General features: G+C 41.2%; 1 protein-coding gene and 1 long non-coding RNA gene across 2 annotated transcripts; one reads left to right on the forward strand and one right to left on the reverse strand.

Annotated features, from left to right (window-relative positions):
- Positions 1–54: 54 nt before the first annotated feature.
- Positions 55–15,589, reverse strand: mrps5 (mitochondrial ribosomal protein S5). The gene is made up of 12 exons (XM_020087267.2): positions 15,473–15,589; positions 14,324–14,470; positions 13,009–13,134; positions 12,135–12,248; positions 11,426–11,545; positions 9,951–9,985; positions 3,276–3,366; positions 2,690–2,736; positions 2,420–2,477; positions 1,435–1,497; positions 785–921; positions 55–642 (listed from the first exon to the last, which is right to left on the reverse strand). Exons 1-12 carry the CDS (start codon positions 15,519–15,521, stop codon positions 418–420), a joined length of 1,212 nt encoding a protein of 403 aa, XP_019942826.1. The 5' UTR covers positions 15,522–15,589; the 3' UTR covers positions 55–417.
- Positions 4,035–11,135, forward strand: LOC138413656 (uncharacterized). Its single transcript, XR_011246067.1, has 3 exons — positions 4,035–4,383; positions 9,880–10,010; positions 10,183–11,135. It is a non-coding gene; the product is annotated as an uncharacterized lncRNA (long non-coding RNA).
- Positions 15,590–16,682: the final 1,093 nt, after the last annotated feature.

Here is a 16,682-nt window from a genome sequence, read left to right on the forward strand (position 1 = left end):
ATGTGACGGTGAACGTAGTCACAGACAAAACACGAATCAGGCTTCGACAGAAGGTTAAACTTTTTCTTGACAGAGTTACGCTTTATTTATACTGTTTATCAGAACGATTCCACATTTATTACAGTTAGAAGGTAAAGTATTGATCTCTGGAACATCTAACCGACTGAGTATTGGTCTTTGTGAGGTGCGTCTGGAGAATGATGATGTCAAACTTGATGTCTTCATTTTGAAAAACGTGTAACTTTAGTCCTTGATTGACGACACAATCAAACATTTAAAAACAGAATATTCTGCTTGAAAGAAAAGTTCTTATTCCACTTTCAACGTCAGCTTTTTTTTCAGCAAAACCAAATCTCGAGCTTCCATCAGCCCCTCCAGCCTTCATCAGTCCAATCACCGGCCGCTGCTGCTGCTGTCCTACCAGATGGTGCGTTTGACTCCCGCCCAGATCGAGCGCTTGGTTCCCTGAGTAGCTTTCACGTCATCCCAGTGCAGCCTGGTGTTGGGGACTTCGTCCTCGGGCTCCGGGTCCGATCGTACCCCGTCTTTAGGACTCGCCACCACCACGGGTAGTGGGCCCCGCTGCGACTGGAACTCCACGACGTGGAGCTCCTTCTTGTTGGCCAGAGATTGGTGTGTTTCCTACACGTAGGCAGAAGAAAAGAAAAATGTCTGTGAGTCAACATCCCTGCTTTAGATCCACAAAGATCTATAAAAGCCTCAATGGGTCAGGATTTAGTTTTGCTTCACTCAGAGAATAACCACCGCACCATCATGGCCTCACCTGATTGGCTAATCCAGTGAAGAGGGCCCTGGTGATATTAAGGTAATTGATGGATCCCTCCACTTTGCAGTACATGTCCTGGATCCCGATCAGCTTGCACAGAGTGATGACAGCCCGGTGGCAGTGGAGACCATAACCTAAGATATAGACAAACAGACACACTTCCTATGAATGTACTATATAGTCTAGTGTAACAGTCAGTAAACAGCCAGTCAGCTAAACATAAAAAAAGTACACAAATTAATATTTATGTCAAAAACAGTTTTAAATTCAGCATTTATTTGAGGTATTTTCAAAAATATTTCCAAATATCTATTAATCCAGTTGAAAACATGTACTTTGCTTTTTCAGATACGTGGGTTTTGAGTACTGGCCAATCCAGAGTACTAATACCAGTGTATAATGAATAAACTGGGACTTGAACACTCTTGTAACTTTCTAAAACTACATATATACATTTACTTCATTACTTGAAAGTACTTAGGTAAGGCAAAAATCTGTAAAGCTTGTCGTTCAGCTTAAACTACAGAGTTCAGCTGCTTCAAGGAACTTAAAAAAATAAACCCAGCTATTTAAATTGTGACTCATCCTTTATGTGTAATTCTTAATCCTTGACCCTCCCATCAAACTGTGCATGAATGATGCTGCACCTTGGTTTTGTTTCTTCATGCGAAGCGTCGTCTTCTTGTATTTGGATTCAATGTTGTGATAAACTGTTGGAGAGAAAAACGACTGATGAGAACTGACGGACTGTAGAGAAAGAGAAAGAGGAGGAACAAACAGCCAAACTCATAAATACTGAACAGACAAAACGATTCCTCAAAGTTTAATTACTTCCACACGTTTTGTGTCGTTTTTAATCTACTCGTGCTTTGTTCTTTGTGTTTTCTCCTGCTCTCTCTCAGGACTCGAGCCTCTCTCGCTGCCCACCACGCGTCCGTCCACGTACCAGCGTCTCCTGCTCGTCGCAGCAGATGTGGCTGATTAATCATTCAGACGCACACAGTCCCTGAGTGGGAGCCAGGTGCTGCCGCTGAATTGCTTCGGGTTAAAATCTTGTTCTGGTGTCAAATCTCTTTTAAACATCTCCCTCTGGCTGCTCTCCCTGATTCCTCTAACACATCCAGGTGGAGTTAGGAAACTCTTAATGATTTACATGCTGCAACAAACGACGGAGTAATGTGCGGAGGAAACAGGTGGAGAGGATGGAGGATGGAGGAGACGTCAAAAACACACACACACAGAGAGGGAGCCAAACATTCGCTGTGGCTTAACGAGGTTCAACCTTAGCTGGAGTGATGTTATTATGCAGGTAACAGGAGGAGAGGAAACGATGGGAGGAAGAAAATGAGAAACAGGTGGAGTGAGAGAAGGAGAGATTGAGAAAGAGCAGTGGAGCCAAAGAGGTGGAAGAATTAAGAGATAAGAAGCGGGAGAAGTTATTTCAGACGCCATTGGTTCTTATAGTTAAGTCTCATTCATCATGTTACACGACTCTCCTGGTTGTTGGAAACTCTCCTGGTTAAAGTCTGAAAACTTCTGGTTCTTTGACAAAAAAGAAAAGTGTCTCCAACTGAGTGAAGGAGGAAAGAAGAAGAGGCAGAAGGAGCACACACAGACACACAGTTCACTTACTGGTGTGGTTGTTGTATCGATCGATATAATACAAGTAGTGGATGGCTCTGTTCTTGGCCTGTAGAGACACACAAATGAGCACTTTAATTAAAATGTCAGTTTTTGGTTCGACCCTGAATAATTTTGACCTTTAACTTCCATTTAGTCACTGATTGATCTGTTTTACTCCATTTTATACAAAACAACCGTCGAAAATGTGCTAATTGAACAAAAATTAATTATATTTAATGAATATTTTGCTTGGAATAAAAAACTAATTTGTGGTCTTACCTTTCTCAGAGCTGTATTTCTATCTGCTGCTTTGCCCAACGCGAAGCCTGGAGAGAGGGAGAGAGGGAGAGAGGGAGGGAGTCAGTTTAAAGCAAAGGAACTCAGAGTGACAGAAGATATCAAATCAATTTCAGTGTTTTTTAAAGTGTGTTTGCGATTTTGCCAATTAAACTTTCAAAATGGTGTTAAATGAGAGTGACTGGTCGTTAAATGAGATATTGATTATGAGTCTGCACCATCACTGTGACATTTTAAAGACTCTGTAATGAGACGCTGAAGGCAGGTGAACCTCAGCATTTTCTTTACTTTGCCGTTCACTTCTGAAAAGTGTCAAAGTGTCAAAACTGTTTCCTGCTCGTCTCCATGTCGACGGCGAATAAAAAACTTTTTCAAATACGCTGAAACTGAAATTTCAGTTCCACGTTTTCAAAAAGGAGGTAGAGATGACTTTAAAACGCTTCCAAACATTTATATTAATTAAAATGTATTATTATCATGAACATATCTTTACGTATAAGTTAAAATATAACTGTGATCCATTGTAATTTATAACATCAGTTACATCTGTTTTCACAGAGAGTCAGACCTGCGGCTCCGTTTCCGTTCCCCACGGCCACCAGACAGCTGATTGACCTCTTCCTTCCCTCCTTGGCCGTCATGTTGAACACACTCTTCACCTAGAAAACATTGCACAACAACACAAGAGATTACACAACATTAATTTTCTGCCTTATCACTATTAGCATTTTTCATGTCGAACACATTCACAGTGCTGGTGAAAGAACCAAGTGAGATCACATGTATAAAGTAACAACCGTGCATCGTTTTAAATGGAGGAACTCTCTTGTGTTATTTTTATTGTGGACATTATGTGCTCCAGTAAAATCAGACCGACATCAGTTAATCAGAGACTTGTCCAACATGAACCAAAGAAAATCTAAAAACCAAGGTGAGACAAAAGAAAAGACTTAATCTGCTTATATGATCCACATGTAAAACACCAGAGAGTTGGTTTGAAACTGTTTGATAAGCTTGTGAGGCAGGTGATTGTGTATTCATGGGACATTTCCTCACAGTGGGACTAATTAAGGATTATCTTCTGTTATCCCTGATTTTAAAATGTCCCTTTTCTTTGATTTGATACGTTCTCATGTCAAAGTGTGTGTGTGTGTGTTGTCAATCCATCCCCTAAACATCCATCCCAAAGTGACTGTCACTGATCTGAGAGTAGAAGCTCATCTATCCACACTGGCTGCTCGACAAACGGCAATAGGACTTTTATAAAACACCAGGGGGCAGCATTGATGCGCTACAGAGAGAGCGGGGGGGGGGAGTGTAGGAGGGTAGTTGAGACAAGACGAGGAAGAGGAGGAAGGAATTTACCAGAAAGGAGCGAGAAAGCATGAAGGTGCAAAGGACGAGATATGGACATCAAAAAGATGAACAGTGCAGGTCAGAGAAGAAAGATGAAGAGAGGAACGTAAAAAGAGAAGAGGAAACAGACACAGAGGAAGAAAAGAGGAACAAAGAGGGTTTATTGTCTGATATTAAATATGAGGAACAAGAAGATGCAGAGGAAGGAGCGAGAAGAACAAGAAAACAAGGGAGCGATTCTGTGTATGTGTGAGAGAAGGAGATAAAAATACCACATCAAACGTGCGATGAAGAAGATGCAGCGTGTTTTACTGTGCAAGGTGAGCATCCAGGATTTTGAGCCGAGCCTTGATAAGAGATGAACAAACTGCTGACTCCCAAAAGAAACTACACAAAGGACTGCACACACACACACACACGTTTGTACAGCTATCTTAGTGAGGATGCCCATTGGCATAATATATTCCACAGCCCAACCATCCAAACTAAATGCCTCACTCTTAACCTCAACCTAATTCTAACCCTAATCACCCTAGTCATCAGTATTCACCTGACAGCACATCACTTTCCTCCTCAATCATCACGGACTACCTGCTGTATGTTTTATATTGAGGTGAGAAGTGAAAAGGGCCGGTTATACATTCAGTAAAGTCCATCGTCAAATATTAATTTTTAAAGAAGGAAACTGAAGAGATGAAGACAAACTGATGGAGAATAACTAAGAGAAACTGTGAGAGAGAAACTGAATCGATGATGAATGTGTGGAAAAAAATACATTTAGATTAAAAACCGGTTCATAAAAGTCTCCTGTGTTAAACACGGACGCATCAATTTTCACATTTCGACGATACAACTAGAAGAAACTAAAACAAAAAAAGATCAGAGGCAGAAAAAATAACTTTCATCATCTCTAACTGTTCAGAGAAACTCTCACACAGACAATTTCCAGCTGCACAGCTTCAGACTGTCATAACAGCCACGTTCAGCTCTGCAGGCAGCAGCCACCGATCCCTGGCACAGGAACTCTCCTCAGAGGCTTAAACCAGAACACACACATCTTTGTTTGTGACAAAAAATAAAAAACTCTGAAACCACGAAACATTTATTACAGCTCCCCTCGTCAACAAAGAGATCACAACACCCCAGAAATAGAGCTAGTGCTAACTCAGCGGTGTCTCCATGAGGGAATGTTATACTGGCACCACCAGCAGTTCACCACCGTCACTTTACTTTCATCGTCACCAGTGAGTGTGAGTGACAGAGCGGCGCCGAGTTTCCACTGCGGGAACTTCAAAGTCTTAGATCTGCCTTCAGCCTGTGCAGTTACGTAACACACATTTCTGTAAAGGGTTTATAATTTAACTGCAGGGACACTGCAGTAGGATTGGGGTCAGGGTAGCTGCACACACCACAACACTCAAAACAGGGGGCGTACACACACACGCACATGCACGCACGCGTGATGTTTCTACTATGTTCTGATATGTTCACATACAAAAGCCCTTTTTTTTTTTACTGTAAATTCACAAAACATTGTTAATGAAGAGCACATAATAATTAGTAAATGCAAAATATTTAAACACACAACACAAAGTTCTGTGGCTGTGGGCCCGTGAAGTCGGGGCCCGTCAGGTGCGCCAGGTTCGGACGAAAATGTTATATAATCAGGTCACGTTGGTGCACTGCACATTTCTCACACTAACTCGGACACAGAAAAACAGAATGCAGGTCGGGTTCGTCTTGCACCCCAGCCGAGGTTATGTTTTAGGAAAAGAACATTTTAGGTTTGGATCCAGACAAAAGGTTTAAGATTTAGGAGCTGGTACCTGATCTGAGGGGACTGTTGAGAACTCAGAGCAGTTCTAGTTTGTCTCTGCAAAGATCCTGAACAGATGGGATCACAAACGCAGTCTGTGAAGCCAGTTTCTATTAGAAGTGTGTGTTACAGTCTCAAGTGACGTGAAGCTCTTGGCTTTACGTTCCTCATTTTAGGTGAAGATGCAGTAGTTTCAGCGTCGCGTTAGCAGCGGAGCAGATGGGCCAGGTTTCCCTCCGCCGGATGAGCGACAGCACGGCGGTGGGAGGACGCTTCGATCTCGCGCTCACTTCTGTTTCATCTCTTATTTTCCTCAATCTGTTGCTGCTGGTCTTCCCGTCAGTTCTATACACTGCAGCGCAGAGGAGGAGTTTTCACCACATGGAGACATAAGGCGCTGCGAGAGCACAAACCTCTGCCAACGCTAAACACTCCTCTGACTGGCTGTTACACGACTCCCCATCAGTTCTTTCACTCGGGTTTGAAGTTGATATCTTGACCCTGTGAACACACTGAATAGTGGAAAACGTTTTTTTGCTCCTGCTAAACTTTAAAAAATTTGTAGAATCATTACACATGAATATCTGACGATGTAAATTACATTAGTTTTATTTGATTATAGCTCATATATGTTGACTTCTGTTCTCAGCAGTTATAATATACCCTCAGCTACACGTGTTGTTTATGTTAACACGAGTGTGGAATAGTTTTTGTGAATGTTGAGGTTCAGAAGCCCGAAGGCTGCAGGACCTCTTCAGTCGTCCAGCCGATACTTCGGGGTCATTATGACGTCACAGAGTGGGCCAACTGGCCAATCAGAGAAGAGTGGGCTTTATTGGGAGGGGGTGGGGGGTGGGGGGGGGCTTAAAGAGACAGGAGATGGGAATTTCCCTTCAGATACAAAATTGGGCACATGTCCCCGCTCAAGCTCCACTTGGTTATTAAAACAAGACATCTAATCAAATTGAATGTTCTTTCAGAGCTGCTCTTGTTGTCCACTTACTTTTAGCAAAACTTTTCAAGGTTGTTGAGCTCAGAGAAGAGGCGGGGGTGAGACTAAAAAAAAGAAAAGAAAAGAAGACAAAACCCCTGTTGTGACAGCGACGGCGGTCCATCTCTGTTAATGAAATCACCCAGTCCTGTCCAAGTGGCTGCTGTAGCTGGAGAGAGGCCATGAACATCACTTTTCTCTCTGTCGCCCGGACTCCCCTCTCATTCTCTTCTCGGCTGTTACCTCTGCTCTTCGTCATCCTTCACTCTCTTCTTCATCTCGCTAACTGACCGCACGTCACGCTGAGACTGTGCCAGAGATGAGTGGTTTGTCTTGATGAGAAATTTTTCATCTGTGGTTTGTAGAAGTTAATGTATCGGATGAATGTTCGTCATTTGATATTTCTCTCGGGGGCAGGGCAAGCTTGTGTCTAACATGTTCACAGGTTGTTATTACAACTTCAGTAGATATGGAGAAACATTAGCATTTATTTGGAGTTATATTTCTGGCCTCTACCAATGGATCTCAGTAACATTACAGGGGGCGGGGGGGGGGCTCAGCCTTTTGGTAAAGAACGTGAATATAAATTCTCAGATCCGCTACTTCCTCTGGATACGTTTCTGAAAGGTGATTGGTTGTTAACTTCTGATTCTTATCTGGCTCTTTAGATGCTTAATGCTCCCAAACGTTCAGAAGCTAGTCTTCAGCTTTGTTGTCCCTCTGTCTGGTGCTGCCCAGTGCTCTGAAGAAAATACAGATTTTCTGCTTCATTATTTGAGATTTAAATTGAAGCAACTCGTCCTATCACAGCAAACAAACCACAACAACTACACACAAACATATACTTTAATGTAAAGATTCAATAACTAACTTAATAATGAGATTTTACTTCTAATGATGTAAATGTATTGAATTATTAATTTCCCTACAGCAAAACATTTACTGCATTCTCACTACCTGACTTCTTAGCTCTCACATCGTGTCCTCCCCCCTCTCTCAACAACCCCTCCTCAGCTCCGCCACCCTCGCTCCCTCCCTCCCTCGCCTCCTGCTGGATGTGTTCTCTAATGGCATGTCGGCATCATCGTCCTTGGGAGACAAGACTTTTTATTCCAGTAAGCCTTTCTCATTTCATTAGGCCTGAATTTATAGTGCCACACACACACATAGCTACACACCCTGATAAAACACACACACACACAGACACACACTATCTGATACTGTGTGTGTATGGAGTAAGCAAATAGAAATAAAGAGAGTAAAGGATGTACAGAGCCAAAGAGTGCACACACGCATTAAATCAAAAACATTTAGAAAAGAAGAAAACACAAATTTGTGTACGCTACATTAATATCAGAATTGTACCGTATAGATCTATAGAAAGCTCATACTTTGATGGATCATGTGCATGTGTGTGAGTACATGTCTTTATAAGGTTGTGAGGACCAAATCTGCTTTTAATCATCGTTGTGAAGGGTTTTTTGAGGCATTTGTGGAAAGTGAGGACATTTTGTTTCCTCCTCAGAAGCACAGAGAACGGTCTGAGGGTTAAAGGCTTGTTTATGCTGCAAAGAGACATGTCTGTTACAAACAACGTAACCAACACATGCATGCTTTACACCGATATGGTTGTTAAGCAATAAATCCACCTGAGGGCAGCACCGAGGGGAGAGCATCTGACAGAGGAGGAGGTTGCGATGATGTGCCTCTTAACAAAGAGGAAAAAGCTGCCGTTTGTCCTTATGCCCGAGCGAAGTAACTAAGTTTCTCCTAAACAAGTGTTGCCACTGTTGAAACTTCTTGCTGGCGTCTTGGTTTAAGAGTTCAGGTTAGAAGTGAGTGATAATAATGGTCAAACAACAAAATGTTGCTGAATGGTTAAGGTAAGGAGCTAGGGAACCCATTATGTCAATGAGTGTCCTAACAAAGACAAATGTACAAGTGTGTGTGTGTGTGTGTCCTTGTGGCATTAGTTTAGTGGGGTCCATTAGTGATAATTAAATTAAGGTAAAATACACCATTGCAAAGACAAAGAGAGAATACACACACATGCATGCACATGTACACACACACAAGACTGGAGTTTCTAAACTGCCGTGGATAAAATGAACGAACCATGATGAACTTTTAATTTTCCTTTGTGTCAAACACTTGCACAACTCTGACCTTATAGAAATGACACTGTTTGGCCTCAGGGGACACTACAACATCTGAAATTTAATGCTCAACTGCAGCAACCCTTGCTCAGCAAATTTGCCTGCATCCCCATCAATGTGCACACGCCCCACTGGACGTTTCACCATTTTGATTTCCTTGAAAACACTTTCTTCCTCCGAGGCTTTCAGCAGAATTGTTCTGTACAGTGTGATGTAGCAAAAGAGAACAGCAGTGAAACCCGATCACAAAGTTTTACTGTCAGCGCAGCAGTGATTTCAGTTTTTTTCTGAATAACAAGATTTCACCCAGTGCTCACAGCGGCTACGACGACTATGACAAGGAGGGGAAGATAAACAGGTGGAAAGTAGAGGCTGAGGGAAGCTATGCACACAACAGCAGTCAAATATCTGTATATGCAGCCTGTAAAAAACCTTATTTTCATTTCTTTATCCCACTACTGTCAAACCGCGTTGGATTTACAAGATGTCATCGGTTCCACTTCCCACCGTGTTGGTTTACAACCAGGAGAGGGGGGTGTTGTAGGATTGAAGGGGAACAATGTGCGATAAAACAGCAGCAGTTGAAAGTAATTCATTTTTCGTAATTTAGTCTATCAAAACTTAGTGACAAGGTTTTGTTTTGTATTTTAAAAGTTACATATGCATAAATAAAAGCTGTGATATACCAGGTCTAAGTGAGACTTTTACTCTAAAGCAGAGGTTGAAGAGAATTAAGAGCTGGGATTGGGGCGGCTGGATTATTCCCAGAAATCAAACTGAAAAAAACTAAAAAAAACTACTTTCAATAGCATATCAATAAAATATTCCTTCTGATTTTCTTTCTCACATGCAGCCCCAGTTTCAGGGAAACGTCTGGATTGTTTGAAAGCAGCTAATGTTGCTCATGAGAAGAGAAACACTCACCTCGATGACACGTGAATCAAAGTCCTCATAGGTTTCTGCAGAGAGAAGAAAGGAGAGAAGGTTTGAGCACACACACACACACACACGAACACAAACACTATCACAGCTGCCATGAACAGATTAAGCCAGGCTCTTGCTGGCGTAACAATACCCAGAAGCCCTTGCAGTAGAGTAAAGAGTTGACACTTTTCATTGTCAGTGACCTCTAAGGGATGTTTCTCTCTCTCAACAGCAGCCTGTTCACCTCTAACCAATTAACAACAAACAAAGGAGGGCTGACTCAAAGGCTCAGAGGAGACGACACACACGCACACACAAAGACAGACACACAGAGACAGAAACCAGGGACCAACCATCTGTAAGAAACTAAACCTGATCAGAGACAACCAACCTAGTTACAACTCTCTGCGCATCACATTTACCGGGCCCTGTGTTTGTGTGTCTGTGAGTGACAGACAGTGTGTGTGAAGGAAAGTGTTTGAACATGTAGGAGGGAGAGAGCGAGTGTAGAGCGTATTAGTGCGAGGACAGGAGCGAGGAGACATCAAGAGGAAAAGGAAACTGAGGAAGCGAATAACAGACTGAATTCAAAAAGAAGGAGAGAGAGAGACGAGGGGACGTGCTCTGTGACAGACGCTCATCCCTCATCTGTCAACAGGCTGAACTCAACTCTGAGAGCTGAAGTTTAAACATGTATTAAGGTTGGGAGCAGGAGGCTCACAGTGGATCAGCAGGAATTAAAGCAGCAGAGTTCCTCAGAGTTCATTAGACAGGAGACGCACCTTTATGGACTTCAGAGATATTTACAACACAATATAACATTCAGACTTCAGCCCAAACTCCAAGTAAAAACCCTGATAGATTTATATTAACTACTCTGTTCATCTATATTTCTGTATATACTGCCCTGTATTATTGATGGAAACCCTCTGACAATGCATTTAGATATTCATGCAACACTCAGAATGTCTCCAGTGAAAACCAGAAGTCATAAAATGAAACCAGTCAAGGTTTTAGGTTCCAGTGTTCACACTAGAAACATAACACGAGGTGTACATGTATACTTAAATATGGAAATGGAAAGAAGGAAGAAGGGGGAAACAAGAATAACAAAAAACAGAAAGGGGACTGAGAGGGAGGAGAGGAGAAAAGGGGGATTGAATGAAAAACTGGAGAGAGAATAACAAACAGAGAGAATGAAAAGCAGGAAGAGAGAAAGAGCAAGATGTATTTGTTAATTAGGACATTGTCCCACTTGAAACTCTGGAGTAATCGTCTTCATCTGTTCTAATGGGCCACACACAGCAGCTCCACCCTTCATCATCGGGTCTTCCCATCCTTAGCACTCTGTTTGTGTGTTTGTGTCATGGAGATGGTGTTATAAAAATATTGTTTACTATAATTGTTATTTAATTATTGGTTTTTTTCTAGGTTTTTATAAAGAAATATTTTCGTTGTGTGTGTGTGGGGTTTACCTCCATTGGGTCCAGGGTCAGGGGGGCCCAGGCTGATGCCGCCCCACGAGTTTCCCGTCCATCCTCTCTCCCTTTTCACCTTCATCTTCCTCTTCTTGTCCCATTCGTCCCTCTGACGCACTGCAGGACAGACATGAGCGGCACATTTAGCACCAGAGCCCAGAGCTGACTTCAAGCAGCACAACATGATGAACCTCCACAGTGCTATCTATCATTGTCAAATTAAATGTGTAATTACTGTTAACAAATGAGATCACATGGAGACGACTTCTATCTCACACAGTTCTGCTGCAGTTTTTTTATTTATCATATTCATTTTGGGAGAAGAACTCAGGAAAATGTCTTCTAACTTTGAGTTAAAGGGGTAGAACATGACGTTAAAATTCCACTGCGGATATCACATTTGTTTTTGCTTACAGCAAATCAACATGTGTTTATCGACATCTTCCTCAGCGACCTCATGTATGACTCCTCTTTTTCATCCTGAGATATTTGTGTTCTTCCACTTTTGTCATGTTTGATGATCTTCAACAGGCCTTCTCGCTTGCTGTGAATTTTCCAGAGATTGTAAAATGAGTTTGCATTCTCTGGCCCTCCACAAAATTGCAGACCAATGTCCAGACTTAAGTGCATGTCTGAAAGCAGCTTTAGTGTGTGTGTGTGTGTGTGTGTGTGTGTGTGTGTGTGTGCGTGCATTCGGTTTCTGTACCTAATTCAGCCCGCACCTCCTGCTGCTCAGCCTCGCCTCTTCGACTCATGCTCTGCAGAACGCCATCCTTCACCACAGGAGTGTTTAGACCAGGCCACAGAAAACCTCCTTGACCTGAACATTAAGACAGAGAAGAGAAAAAGGAAAATTGAGAGAAAGGTAAAGACAAAAACTTACACAATGCCACATGAACTCTGTATCAACAGCATATTTGTATATGATGACATACCTCCCATCTAGTACATAAATACCACTGATGTTCGTATTTGCTTCAGTCTTAAATGACAATTGTAAAACTTGCTGTCCGGAAGTGGTTAATATCTTTACTCCATCTGAGTCTCGCAATCTCAGTTTCTTCTGCTAAAAGCTTCAGTTATAGTCCTAAAAACCTTGAGTGAATAAAACATTACACCACAGTCAGACGAGTGTGGATGTATAAGAGCAATACATGAGAGACAGTTAAGTGAATGCAGAGAAGACAGGAGGGACTGAAAGACTGCGACACAGAGACAGAGGCAGAATGAAGACTGATGGTTCCTCTTAAAAGAAAAGTGAATAAAGCAACTCAAAGGAGAGAAAAGGGGACAGATAGAAAAAACGAGGGTAATTCCTCTCCCTGGTAGAGCGAGTAATAAATTAATCAGCTCTGACTAATGAATATTCTAGTGTTCTGAGTCCATCAGCTGCTCATTAGAATCAGACAGACACTTTTGACGACCTGTGAACACCAGAAAATTTCACAGGAACGAAAAACAAATTTTAACACAAAGAAAATATCAAACAATCAAATTTTAATATTTGGAAAGACAGAGAAAAGCTAAACGACTTAAATAAAGAGAGACACAGAGGGAGATGCCGACAGATGATGTCTCACCTTCTCCAACCATCTGTCCTCGGTTCAGGTCTTTTTTCATTTTGCGTTTGGTTCTTTTTCCTCGGCCCTTCCTGGCTCCGGCACCTGTCTCCGCAAGAACACCTCTCCACAGCTCCTCAGCTGTCACTGAGAAAACACACACATCACACACATGGTGAACAAACACATAAAATAAAAAAATGTATATCATTTAATTATATTTTTTATTATTTTCAGACAGACTGATCAAGAAAATATATAATCTAATTAATGATGACAATACTAACCGAAAAAAATCATATAAATGATAACTATGATTATGGCACCATTCAGAACACAGCTAATGTTAAGACATAAAACAAAAATATTTTTATTTGCAGCGAAATTTCTTCAGCTGAGACCAACATCACAATCACAGTAGCTCTACACTGTAAAATAATCAATACAAATCTCCAAACATTTGCTTTAACTACTGATTTTGAAACATTTTTCTTCCTTCACTGACTGAAAAAACAGCAGGTTTATAACAGGATGTTCAGTTTCAACACTTTTTGAGGGAGTGAGAGTTTTCTCACTCGCTTCACCTTCACAGCAGCAGGTTCAGCTCCACCACTGCTACTGAATATTTATCCCCATTCGCTCGCTCTCTGTGCATTTCAAATCCTTTTAAAACTAAATCTTGAATCTGCAGTTTCACTTAGAAAACTGAACCTAGTTGTCCCACTACTAAAACAAGCTGCACTGAGGACGTATGGTGGGCTGTAACAACTAGAAATAAAGATGCCTGACTAATGACAAATGTGATCGCCCAGGGACTGTTATGACAATATAAAAACCTCTTCGAGTTTGCAAAGACCTGGCACCTAAAGTAGATATATTGTACGCCAGGGCTAGTTTAGGACCTGAAGTATTTACGCAGATTAAGACCCATCTGAACACGCAGTGAAAAAACTGGGCGATAAAATAAAACCAACCGAAACTCTACAGAGCCACAAACCATTAAAACACCAACACATTAAAAAAAACGTGGTGAAGGTGAAAATGTTTGTGTTCTTGGAAAAAGATTTCAATATAAAATGTTAAAATATTTCATCAATACATTCATCAACCACATCACACAAACGCCATTCAAGTAAAAATACTACAAGCATTGTGTAGCAACTGCAGCTTGAAGCAACAAACAATAAACAACCATGAATCATTTGATTCAAAACCATAAAATCTGTATTATGGTAAAAGGACAGTGGCTCATTTGAGCTGTTCCACACATATTTTGATGTCGTTGCTCCAACATGAAGAAGAAGAGATTTCGGAAATAATCTTTTCTCAAACTTACACTTGTTGAAGAAGCTGCCATGTCTGGTTTGCTGCCACGCTGTCGCAGGGGGAAGTGCCGAGTGTCTTTGGAGAGACGCAGCTGAGGCTCGACTCGCCAGCTGGGACACTTGAGCGGCTCCCACGATGGTGCGGAGTGGTGCTACACCTGAGATAGAAGACGGAGAGGAGAACAATATGTGTATATATATATATTATGGATGGATACTGGACATGATGATGTCTTGTGGTTTGCAGCTCTAATGCTCATCACTGTTATTTATATGAAGTGGTTTGTATATCACTGTTTCTTTGGGAACAAAAACCAATGTTGCTCTTTATTGTAAAAGCTTTACTACCACAATACTTATCCGCTCTGTTCTAACTCTGTTCTAACTCTGTCCCAAAAGATACAAGAGACGAGAAAATTCTCCAGGGTCCAACAACCTGAGTGGAGCTGGTAAATCTGCATTTTAATTTCATGCACCACTTGGGACGAGCGGCACAACATCATGAACTTGGAATCGCTATCCTGCCTCGGCAAAAGTCTTTTAAATCTGTTTTTATAAGACAGTCCCACAGGATATCCTCTGATCCCCCGTTATCCACAATTTGATTCCAAGTAATACACCACAGAGGTGGAAACAGTGGTTGTTTAAACTTGAGATATTACAAAAATAAAATATTCCACTTGGGAATATTTATGTTTTAATAACGCCGAATTAAAGCACGCACTAAAACATTGTGTAAATAGTCTCAAGTTATTTTCTCAGAGGTTTCTACAATGACTAAGAAGCAGGATGACTTTAAATTGAAAGAATTTTGAACAGAGTTTGGTTGGTGGAGTGCATTCCATCCTGTCAAGGCCACCACCACAACAAACAGGTTCGAACATCCAAATGCATAAATGTAATTATTACACCAGCACCAGATGTTATTATTAATTGTATTTAAATTATTTCGGAGTGTATTGAAATAAACTGAAGTTATTTTCCAGGCGTGTTTGTTCACGTACATCACTGCAGCACCGTCAGGCAGCTCCCGGGTCAGTTTTAAACCAAACCAGGTAACAACCACTTCAACAGAAACACAAACACAGTACAAAGACTGCGATAAAAACACAGTGCGGGTTTAACGAAGCTGAGGAAGAAGAGAAAGAAAAGTTATTCACCTCCGACTGTGACGCGGAGGGCACAGTACACCCGTACGGCCGCCGCCATGTTGGATTGTGAGGGGTCCTGGAGGGGACAACAAGGCGTCTGAACTACGCCTGTTGAAAAATGCGGAAATTCGGTTAATCTGGGTTTTGAACTTATTTTTAAATTAAAGTAAAATTGAAAAATTTGAATCAAATGAACACCCTGTATTTTTTAATATGCTATCTATTTTAATTTACATTTTTAAATTGATATGATTGGATTTTAAAATGCATATTTACATTGGATATTTCACACATTTTCTTCAAATTATTAATACAAATTATCATTATTATCAGTATAAAGTTAGAACTGTGTTAATATAACATTTTAACTTGAACAAACTTAAGTCATTTGTATGTTACCAATTGAAGTATTTTTAAATTGTTCCAGCATCTTCTTCTCAGTTCATATATTAAGGAGGAGCATCTACATTTATAAACTTAACGTTATTCACAATGTAGGTGTGCCATGTTCTATGATGCTCTTCAACATGCCATTTGTATGTGCACACATGAGACCAAAGATTGCACACATGTTTCTGCGTGTGCAGCAGGCCACCAATCAGCATCTCTTACAGCACTTAGACATGATTGAAATGCAGCTGAGTGACTGGTGATTTATCCACCGTGTGCGTCTCAATTTCACCTTATTCAAGATAATTTCCTCAACATTACAGCCCTCTTCCTGCAGCAGTGCCGAGGAGCAATCAAGGAGCTGCTGAAGGACGGGCTGCCTGCCCAGCTGTGTGACAGCAGGAGGTGGGACTGGCTGTTGAAAGAATCAATTCCTTTGCTACCATAACTTTTCTTCAAAATAATTGCCCCATAAAAGCAGCTTTATTCAGGCCTTTATGTAAAAGAGTGACTCACGTCTCTGGGCTTTGTGCAGCAGCGAGCAGAGGAGTGAAGAGTAGGAATACTTTTTATTTTTTTTAAGTAACATGGTGCTGTTGGAGTTCAATCCGATCCAATTCAATGTAAAATAAGTTTTTCTTGAAAATACAGAAGAGTAGCTCACAAAGAAAATGTTTGTGATGCAGTATTTCTGCTCATCTGAGTGGGCTGTTTCAAGCCAGAGAGGTCAAATGTATTTCTATTACTTGGAGAATTAAACTGATTATATAGAGATGCATAGTTAAAGGAGATATTTTGGTTGTTCAGGTTATTTCATTTTGGTAAATAA

The sequence above is a fragment of the Paralichthys olivaceus genome, chromosome 14 (assembly GCF_024713975.1).
Source record: "Paralichthys olivaceus isolate ysfri-2021 chromosome 14, ASM2471397v2, whole genome shotgun sequence".
Classification (NCBI taxonomy): Eukaryota; Metazoa; Chordata; class Actinopteri; order Pleuronectiformes; family Paralichthyidae; genus Paralichthys; species Paralichthys olivaceus.

Excerpts from the sequence above, each read along its gene's own strand:
- mrps5 (XM_020087267.2), bottom strand. The coding sequence starts at position 15,521 with ATGGCGGCGGCCGTACGGGTGTACTGTGCCCTCCGCGTCACAGTCGGA. Across the intron at positions 2,737-3,275 it reads GAACGGAAACGGAGCCGCAG|GCTTCGCGTTGGGCAAAGCA; the intron begins GTCTGACTCTCT and ends CCCTCTCTCCAG. Across the intron at positions 2,478-2,689 it reads GAAATACAGCTCTGAGAAAG|GCCAAGAACAGAGCCATCCA; the intron begins GTAAGACCACAA and ends GTGTCTCTACAG.